General features: G+C 37.3%; 1 protein-coding gene across 1 annotated transcript; it reads right to left on the reverse strand.

Moving 5' to 3' along the window:
- Positions 1-2,038: 2,038 nt before the first annotated feature.
- Positions 2,039-3,126, reverse strand: LOC147615828 (uncharacterized). Its single transcript, XM_086777982.1, has 2 exons — positions 2,445-3,126; positions 2,039-2,350 (listed from the first exon to the last, which is right to left on the reverse strand). The coding sequence occupies exons 1-2, from the start codon at positions 3,008-3,010 to the stop codon at positions 2,200-2,202; spliced, it is 717 nt and encodes a 238-aa protein (XP_086634108.1). The 5' UTR covers positions 3,011-3,126; the 3' UTR covers positions 2,039-2,199.
- Positions 3,127-10,994: the final 7,868 nt, after the last annotated feature.

The raw sequence follows: 10,994 nt of genomic DNA on the forward strand, positions 1-10,994 counted from the left end.
TGTGGGACAAGACAAATTTAGATTGCAAATACTCATGGGATTAGTCTTGTCTATAGAAAAGTGAGCTCTGATAGGGTGTTTAAAATATGTGAAAAAAACATTTCTTCAATAAGCAAGTTCTAGCATGTTCATATTTAGCATGTTCATATTTAGTTGGTCTTTCACAAGACTAGCTAGATAAGATTCGAGATAACCAACAAGGAAGGGATAAAAAGCCCCTTGGTCATTCCACTACAAATTCAAAAAATGTTAAATACCTTGGTGATCAATCAATTCTACTATATGTATAGACCTCGTATTCTCTTGAGACCAACACAAATATAACTTGGCGTTTGATAAAATATCAATTGAAACATAACAAAAAAATTAGTGAAAATGTAACCTCAAATATCATAAGAAATTAATGTAAAGCAAAAATAAATATGGATGCCCCTTGTTCATGCCACAAACTCTATTTAATTGCTCTTGAAATGGGTGTGAAACCAAACCAATTACCAAAACTAGCACATGTAAGGAGGCCAAGATGTATATATTGCTTCATATCTCTTCAATTACCAAAACTCTATCAAAGCCTTGTTGTACTAATTATTTCATATAAAAGGGGTCACATTCAATCAATGGAAGCAAGCAAACTCTCAAGCCTCTTTATGAGTACAAGTCCTAATCTTGTAACCTTATTGTGCTTGAGTCTAAAGCTTCATTAATTTACGTTATTCATCATGTTTATGTTTAGGTATCATCCTCCTTAGCTTAGATTAGCACTAATTACATTGTTAAATAATATAAGATTAAGTCTTTCTCGTCATCCCCATATCCATGGGAGCTTGGATCCACAAGTTTCAACATCTAAGCCAAAGTAAGGTGTGAAATCAAACCAATTACCAAACTAGCACATGTAAGGAGGCCAAGATGTATATATCGCTTCATATTCGTTGATCTTCGATATCTAGAGAGTGATATACCCTTTCATGTATGTAAGTGTATCACTAATGATTTATAATTAGATATAAGTCCCAAAACATGGATGGAAGGACCAATTCGGTCTATGTCTCACAAAGACTTCTAGCATTTGGAATAGATTTTGAATTGTGTATAGAATATCCCATAGTTGTATACATATCTGAGAGCTTAATGATCTATCTCAAAGCTTAATGATTAATTATATACTCATATGGAACTGTACCACAGATGGGTACATTATATATTCTCCCATATATGTGCACATTGTTTTCTCTCCCATACTTCATTCCATGTATACATCTCTAAGAGCTTAATGACATATACACTCGTATGGGATTGTACCACAATATATGTGCACATTGTATATTCTCCCATATTTGTACCACATATGTGCACATTGTTTATTCTTCATACTTCATTCCATGTGTGTCTGCATATGTCTGTAGTGATTTATAGCAATGTTCTTGAATAGTAGGTCTACACATATTCAAATTTGTACATTCAAATTGGGTTGGGTTGATTAGTGTTAAGTCCCTTCACGCTAGGCATGGTTGAGAAATTAGCAAGGTAGGTTTTTCTAATCAACATATATATGTATATGCATCTATAAATACATGTGTATATCCATGTATATATATTTGTACATGCATTTATACAATTTTATATTCCTATTCAAAGAGAAAATTTATATGAGCTAAATAATGATATTTGTTTTTGTTACTACATGATCTATTAATACTACATGCACTATAAGTATATGCCTAAAAAATTATTGACCTTGAATCAATGGTGGCCAAGACAAATTTAGATTGCAAACACTCATGGGTAAGATCTTAGAGGGTGTTTAGAATATGTGAAAGAAGACTTTCTTCAATAAGCACATGCCAAGCATCTACCATTTATGAATTAATCCACATAAATTTTACCTTGTGTTGTTGGTCCTTCAAACGTCCACCATTTATCCTTATAATCTTATTACTCTAAGAGATTAACGTGCTACCAACTAATTAATGTAATTCCATTTCTCACACAAACTTGTCGCTTAAGACAGCAGTGCTATACAAGCGCTAGAAGCTACTATGGCTAACGAACGCCCATCACTTGTATTAATCTTTAAAAACAAATGTGCGGAGATGCGCGAACCTTGGATAGCCTAATGGAGAAAGTTGATATTGGAGCCTCTGCAAGGCAAGGGGCTCAGACCAACAAGCCGAATTCCTCATAGTATAAGGAGACAGCTCAAGCATAGTTCTTGACGTAGTAGGCGTAGAGCGCTGAGTACTCGGAGGAGTAGGTGTCGCCCACTGTGGCTCCGGCGGTGCTGCTGGAGGGCGGCAGGCCATGCAGGGTTTCGAGGCGTTGAACGTAGCTCACATCACCCAACGATTCCCTACAATATCCAACAAACAAGCTTGTGTCAATATCTGCCGTAACTCATTAAACGTCGATCGGAGGTTTCTAAGAATAAGAGTAGTAGTACTCACTTGCTACCGCTGTAGCTGGTTGCTTGGAGAAGACTCCAAGGGATGCTCTCCTGGTCGACGGTGATGGACGCCAGGGTCTTGGCGGTGACTCGGCTGACTTCAGTGCCCAGCTGGTCGAAGGTCTGCCATGAGGGCTGCCCGCCGCTGGCATCCGGCTGGGCCAAGAAGAAGTGTCTGCCCACAACAGCGCCTACCAGAGAATCGTTGGCGCTAGTAGTTATACTGCCATCGACGTAGAGCTTGGCGGTGGCGTTATAGAGCACCCAGTTGGTGCCGTTGAAGGCGTAGTGCTGCTGGCCCACCCCTCGCAACGCCAGGTGCAGCGTGTTGCCGAACGGCACGGAGATGGCGGTCGGGATGTTGATACCGGATTCCAAGAGCTGTGATTGATCAGATTGCAGAAGAGTACGTGGGCTGAGTACACGAGCAGAGGCCACGACGTCAAAGCCGCCTGCGATCACAGCAAGAAGAAGAACGGGCCAAAGCAGTCGAACAGCAGGTGCAGAACGGCAGGCTACCGGAGATCTTTCGCAGACAATATTTACTGTCGTGCAGCGCATGTTCATCCCTCCTTGCAGGCTAATTGCGAACTCGTTAAAAGGCTTAATTATGTATTGCGGTAGTAGATCGCCTGAGATTGAGCTTAATTATGGATTGCGATACTAGCGGGATCAGAATGTTTTTTTTGATGAAGCATGTTTTGCGAGAGTAGATCAAAAGGTTTTTATAGGCTCTGCAGGAGATCTCCGGACGCGCAAGTCGACCAGGTCAAGCAATCATAGCCGCCATCATATACACACACACGCATACGTTCACGTCAACCTTTTATATATTATTACAAAGACAATGTAATAATGTCGAAAGCTTCAAAGCACCAAAATAAAGTAGCCCTTTCAAAGCACCAAAATAAAGTAGCTCTTTCAAAGCACCAAAATAAAGCAGCCCTGGGTTTCCTTGATGCTTACGCCTACACCAAGACTTTCAGGGAAAAAAAAAACGTCCTAAGGCTCAAAGTGAGAAAAATAGGTTGTAATTTTGCTTAGCCTTTAATGTAAACATTGAAATTTTTGAGGTTTTAAACCGACTGATCTATGCTTTTTTTTAATAAAAACTGGTTTATTTCTGACATCGCACCAAGATATAAAGATAATGTAATAACAGGCCTTTGGTTTTCCTGGATGCCTACACCAAGACTTTCTCACAACAAAAAAAAAACGTCCTTGAGCCTGACTTTCACGGCTCAAATTGAGAAAAACTGGTGGTTAGCCATTAATTTCAACATTCGAATTTTTGAGGACGGTTAGGCTTGAAGGTTGTCCTTTTTCTCACTGGTTAGAAAAAAGGTTTATTTCTGACACTGCACCAAGATACAAAGATAATGTAATAACAGCAAAATGAGCAGGCCTTGGCTTTTCCTGGATGCCTACACAAAGACTTTCAGAAAGAAAAAAAAAACGTCCTTTAGTGTGACTTTTCGGGCTCAAATTGTGAAAAAGCGATTGTAAGAAATTAGAATGCTCTCTAAATTTCCATACAAGGTAATAGAGGCCTACTAGTGAAAAATACTAGTGTTTTCTGCTAAACAATGATCGTTGGCACAATTCCTAGATACCAATGAAAAAATTAATGGTATTCAGCCATATTTGTTTACTAGTAAGAGCACTGGATATACTAGCATTTTGGATTTAGACCTTCATTTTGTCTTTTTTATGGCCTATGCATGGGTAATACATCAAGAAATGACCAAGATTGCAAAGAATATAAGACTGGCACACACATCCTCTTCCTTCTCTCTCTCTCTCTCTCTCTCTCTCTCTCTCTCTCTCTCTCTCTCTCTCTCTCTCTCTCTCTCTCTCTCTCACCAACACACACAAAGCACACAACCAACTTCATCTTGTATAAATAGCAATTGAAAAATCCACAAATAAGGAGGAAAATACAATTTTTGAATGATGCCAAATGTATTTAGAATGCTTTATCAATCCCATCTTGTAGCAAATCTACTTGATTATCAGGATCAATGTCTAGCTCAAGTGAGAGATCAATAAAAAGATCCAAGCCCCCATCAATCTCAGGGTCTATAAAAAGATCATATACACACACGCATGCGCTCACGTCAACCTTTTATATATTATTACAAAGATAATGTAATAATGTTGAAAGCTTCCAAAATAAAGTAATCCTCATTTTCTGAATGCCTACGCCAATTAATACCTACACCAAGACTTTCAAAAAAAAAATCCCGTCCTTTAGTGTAACTTTCAGGGCTCAAATTGAGAAAAACCAGTTGTAATTTTGCTTAGCCTTTCATGTAAACATTGAAATTTTTGAGGTTTTAGTTAGAAAACCAACTAATCTATGCATTTTCTAAATAAAAACCAGTTGGGCTCAAGGTTGTCCTTTTTTTTCACTGGTTATAAGAAAAAAGTTTATTTTTGACACTACACCAAGATATAAAGATAATGTAATAGCAGGCCTTGGGTTTTCCTGAATGCCTACACCAAGACTTTCACAAGACAAAAAAAACCCGTCCTTTAGTGTGACTTTCAGGGCTCAAATTGAGAAAAAACGGTGCTTAGCTAATAATGTTGAAAGCTTCAAAGCACCAAAATAAAGTAGTCGGGTTTCCTCGCCTACACCAATTAATACCTACGCCAAGACTTTCAGAAAAAAAAAATCTTTTAATCTTTCAGCTATTAAGAAACCCTATGTATCAAGTGCATTTAAGGGGTAATTAAAAAACTCGTTATCTGTGAATTTTTCATGGATAAAATGACCTCTTTTTCTTTATGGACTTATGTTTTTTTTTTTAATCGACTAAAAAAACCCTTCTATAAATGTATGTCTGTAAATTTACCTTAAAAATTTTGAATTAAAAAACTCCTTCATTTCAACTCAAGTGGTATACTTACATATTTTTAGGTGAATCCCTCGAGCCTTTAGTGGCTCAAATTGAGAAAAAGCGGTTGTTATTTTTTTACCCGATCGTATTGATCTAAGATGGTGGTATGTGATTGAAATCATCCCACGATCCACCCACATATTTAACATGAAGAAGTGGAGGAGGAAGTGGATGAAAGTAGAGTGGATGATGAGGATCATGAAAACCATGACAATATGGAGGGTGTAGATCAAACAGAGCAAGTTGAAGACCAACACAACATGGAGAAAGGTGTACATTATCTAGAGATGAAGATGAAATAGGGCTCCACAATAGTGATGATGTAGATGTAGACCCTGAGATTGATGGTGGCTTGGATCTTTTTATTGATCTCTCACTTAAGCTAGACATTCATCATGATACTCAAGTAGATTTTCTACCATATGGGATTGATGAAGCATACTAGATACATTTGGCATCATTGAATAATTGTATTTGCTTCCTTATTTCTGGATTTTGCAAGCTATTTATAAAAGATGAAGTTGGTTGTGTGCATTGTGTGTGTTGGTTAGAGAGACAGAGAGAAGGAAGAGGATGTGTGTGCCAATCTTAGATTTTTTGCAATCTTGGTCATTTCTTAATGTATTAACCATGCACAGGCCATAAAAAAGACAAAATGAAGGTCTGAACCCAAAATGAAGGTCTGAACCCAAAATGAAGGTCTAAACCCAAAATGCTAGTATATCCAACGCTCTTACCATCAAACAAATATGGGTGAATACCATTAATTTTTTCATTGGTATCTAGGAATTGTGCCAATGATCATTGTTTAGCAGAAAATGCTAGTATTTTTCACTAGTAGGCCTCTATTCCCTTGTATGAAATTTTAGTGAACATGCTAAGGATGTATGTGAGTGAAGAGCAAATCAATTGAAATCAATTTATTGCCTTCATTGAATACAACAAATCTTGGCATTCTTGCATAATTCGAGAGGACGTGTTAAGCTTGAATGGGAATGAAAATCAATTTGAATGAATGAGTCTTTCCTTACTTGAATTTGTCTATAGTAAGTCTTGGCATTTTTCCATTAAGGTATGTATGTTCGAGGTACAATTTATGGACATTATTATTATACACCATCAAATTCTTCAGACCCAATAGGAAATAGAGTTGAGATTTTTTAGGAAAATTCTAGAAAAGATGGATCAAGAGATGATACCCATCAATCGTCACATGAAGGCAAAAGGGAACCTGTTAGAAAGTCTAGATGGAGAAGATATAGACAAAGGAAATTCCGGATGGGGTTCAGGATATATAGACAAAGGAAGGTAAGCATGTGAACCCTCTCTTATATTTGGATAATGATTTAATTATTTTAGATAAAAAAGGAAGGCAATCATGTGAACCCTATCTTATATTTGGATAATGATTTAATTATTTTATTAATAAGTAGAGATAAAATAATGTATGGTGCATGGATAAGTGGTTAGGCCTCACAAGGGGATGGTCAAAAGCTGGTATTTTAGCGTGTTAGGGATCAGCAAATCAAATCATGTGTAAGTGAATTCATGATCATTTCAATCAAGTAGGATCAAATATTTATCTCAAACTAGAGGGAAAAATGTCATGGAGAGGTAACAGCCGTGTGAAGAGGGGAGTGAAGTCCCTCAATCTCTCTCCTAGGTGTTGAGAAGTAAGAGCGGTGTGGAGAGGTGAGAAAGTTCCCTCGTTCTCTCTCCTAGGTGTTCAGAGGTATGTGTTCACTTTTTGATGTATATAGGCTTTTAGAAAATGTGTAAGAACCAGAGTGGGATTAAGGGAATGTTAAAACCTTGGCTGTGAAGTGGACATTTTCACTTTGTGGTGAATGCATGAAAATGTGGGATGTGAGTTAAATATTGGCATGAGAATGTGAGATCGGCTATCTACAAAACAGGAGAAGTTGTGAGGTATGAGTTTAACTTTAACTCATGTTATTTTGCATGTATTTTTCTCTTATGTAACTCACCCTCATATGCTTCAAGCAATGTAGAAGAGGTGACAAAGGATGAGTGAGAGTATGGATGAGGATGGGACTATCAAGTAAGTAAACTCACCCTTGATTATTAGACCTGAATATAATCTTTGTTGATTTCTACTTTGATTTGATATGCATAAAATGTCTATGAACGTGTGGAAACATCCTAATGGCAACTCATGTTTGGCTATAATAGTATAAGGTGTATAATGTAATGTGGTCAAAGGGGAGACATTTTCACACCAAGTGTGTGGATTATAAAAGAAACACATTTGATTATATAGTGTCATGGTGAACTTTGAGCAAATAGAGCAAGTAGACATGACACAAACATCGTACCCAACCAAGTAGATTAATATTGTGGAACTATTCAAGACATGAACTCTTTTTTATTTATATGTATTCAGATTGGGTCTTTAATACACTAATAATTTGAGACCTTACATCCAATCCTCCTTCAAAGGGCTCTCTCCTCATCATAGAAAAAAACATCCAATCCTCCTTCAAAGGGCTCTCTCCTCATCATAGAAAAAAACATGGATACCCTATAGCTATTTTTTTCTAGTCTTTCCAAGTTACAACTTGTGTTGGGTAAAAAGTTGTCCTTTTTTTCTAGAGCCTCTATAACTATTCTATTTTTGAGTGGTTTTTTCTTGGTATGGCCTTAGGTTTGATTGATATAGCTTTGTTCTCCTTTCTTATTATTAAAATAACGAATATATCTATAAGGAAAAAATTTTATGCCATCCTTAATGCTGGTCAGCCAGTTGTAGCAGGACGACAACTATCATGTAGCATAAAAATGCTATAAAAATAAGATTTAGGATTTATCCCAAAGAGAACCACACCCCATTGAGCAAATTCCCTAGCAGAATGTATTTTTTATCAATGTAGGGTTTTGTCTATCCTAAGATTCCTTTATGTGACGATTGATGGGTATCATCTCTTGTTCCATCTTCTCTAGAATCATCGTAAATAATCTCGACTCTAGTTATTGTTGGGTTTGAAGAATTTGATGGTGTATAACAATCATGTCCATAAATTGTGCCTCAAAGATACATACCTTAATGGAAGAGTGCCAAGATTTACTGTAGAGAAATTCAACTAAGGCAAGACTCATTCATTCTAATTGGTTTTCATTTACATAGAACCTTAGCATGTCCTCTTGAATTTGTTGGTTGAATAATATACACATGTTAATGGGAGAATGCCAAGATTTGTTGTATTTAACAAAGGTAAGACACATACATCCTTAGGTGCTCATCCTAACCTCTGATTCAATAGTTTTGAATGTTCTTTTCCAAAAGTTGGATGTAATCCTTGTATCTCTATCCTAACATTAAGTTCTTCAGTGGTCTAGGAAGATATACAGAGACTTTCTTAAGGGAAAGGACCCATCAACTTCTAAATTTCTACACACAAAAATATATTGTTGCATCTTCATGTAGTAGGAAGCTTATTATAGTGAAATCCATTGAAATGGATTTATGTTTCCAATTGAGAATATCTCACTAGGAACCGTTAATTTAGAATATTTTAAGGTCCTATATCAACAGGAATCCTTAGTTTACAATATTTAAAGTTTCCATCCTCGAAGGGGGCAATGGTCTAGGAAGATAATCAACTTCTAAATTTCTACACACAAAAATATATTGTAGCATCATCCTGTAGTAGGAAGCTTATTAGTGAAATTCATTGAAATGGATTTACGTTTCCAATTGAGAATATCTCACTAGGAACCGTTAATTTAGAATATTTAAAGGTCCTATATCACCAGGAATCCTTAGTTTAGAATATTTGAAGTTTCTATCCTCGGAGGGGGGGGGAGGGAGGCTCATAATGGATGTTGGATGATATCACGTGAGTGTACGGGAGGGGGTTTTGGGAAGGAGGAACATAAGCGTATACAATAGGGGTATCCCCTTAATAATTTCCTCTAACAAAATTAAATTTAAGGGGATGGAGGAGGATAGTAGGGGAAGGGGAGGGGGTTTTGGGAAGGAGGAACATAAGCGTATACAATAGGGGTATCCCCTTAATAATTTCCTCTAACAAAATTAAATTTAAGGGGATGGAGGAGGAGGGGGATAGTAGGGGAAGGGGAGGGGGAGCGGGAAGGGCCCACCTGAGGTGTGGATGAACAATTATGGTGGTAGAAATCAGAGATAAGCCTCTTCAAAAATACCTTGTTTGACTTCTACTTTAAAGATTTTTATGCCTGTCTCCCTCAATGGATCTAGTTGGCTACCACTTTTTACAATTTTGTTTGATCTTTGTGTGGTGTTTGAAACTTATGAGGAATTTATACTTTAAAATCCTTGAGAGTTTTTTTTTTGAATATCCACCACCATTGGTCTCATGAGCCAAGGCCAGCAAGGTGGGATCTCTAACTTGGTTGGCCGGGACTTGGTTGCCTTGTGGTATTTGGTTACTTTTGTATTGGTTAGTTCAAACTTGGAATTTTATTTCAAAATTTGGATGCCTTTAAGGTTGTATGGGATGGGAAATTGGATGCTTAAAGTTAACATACTTAGTGGCTTTAATCTTTTCAAGTGTGGATTAAGGTGGGGTACCCCTTGTCTTAAATTTTGCATGAAGGGTTTATGGAGTGAGATATTATACCCTTTGTCCTAGTTTTTGTAAGAAGGGTTTATGAAGCAAGTGGTTTTCATGTTTTTTTATTTTAAGGTGGTGTACCCCTTGTCTTGGTTTTTTCATGAAGGGTTTATGGAGTGAGCTGGTGTACCCCTTGTCGTGGTTTTTGTATGAAGGGTTTATGGAGAAAGTGGTTTTCATGCTTTTTAATTATTAAGGCTAGTTGTTTTATTAAGTGATATGCTATGGTTGTTTTATTGACAAAAGGGATTTTTTCAAGGGCAAGGAAGGTAGAGAAAAAGAAAGTAAAACACAAGTGAGGTAGAGAGTGCGCAAGAGGGAGAGAGTGCGTGAGAGGGGAGCGAGTGTGTGTGAGTGAAGTAGAGAGTGAGAGAGAGAGCGAGCGAGCGAGAGAGAGAGAGAGAGAGAGAGCCTTGCCCTACATCTCCCCCTGCATCTATGTGTGGGCTAGATGGTTGGAATCCCAAGAAATCTAAGCGACTATCCCCCCTATCGTAATAATGCGATTCGTTCTTCCATAAGGGTCTATGACGAGGAGTGGCCTCCTACCTTGACCTTCTTCTCATCCTAGTCTCAAGATCACTAATCTACTTAAGGTTTTTCAATCATAAAACGATCTTCAACTTTATGAAAAAACAAGAAAATTGTTCATTCTCATCTTTAAATCATATGAGAATCGCAAAAAATTAAAGTTTCCATCATCTACGACATCCAGTTAAATAGGATCTAGGGAAACGTGGTTAGGCCCACAAGTGGTAACCTTTTTAGTTTAATCTACTATTGGACCTTTTTAACTTGGTGTGTGTGTGAACTACTGGCCAGACAAGCCCCTTTGTCTGATGGAAACACTTATGGGCACCATGGGGACCTCTAAAATTTGGTGCATGTAAATAGTCTCTGAATTTTAAAAAAAAGCATGGCAAGGTAATCAAACACCACAAAAGCTAGAATTTCAGGATTTTCATAGAAGCGGGGGTTTTAGGGTTTGGTTGCCTAGGTTTTTGTAGAATCTAGGGCTATGATTTTTAGGGTTTA

The sequence above is a fragment of the Cibotium barometz genome, chromosome 39, assembly GCF_041138505.1.
Source record: "Cibotium barometz isolate CiBa-2024 chromosome 39, ASM4113850v1, whole genome shotgun sequence".
Lineage (NCBI taxonomy): Eukaryota > Viridiplantae > Streptophyta > Polypodiopsida > Cyatheales > Cibotiaceae > Cibotium > Cibotium barometz.

Excerpts from the sequence above, each read along its gene's own strand:
- LOC147615828 (XM_086777982.1), bottom strand. The coding sequence starts at position 3,010 with ATGAACATGCGCTGCACGACAGTAAATATTGTCTGCGAAAGATCTCCG. Across the intron at positions 2,351-2,444 it reads ACCAGCTACAGCGGTAGCAA|GGAATCGTTGGGTGATGTGA; the intron begins GTGAGTACTACT and ends TGGATATTGTAG.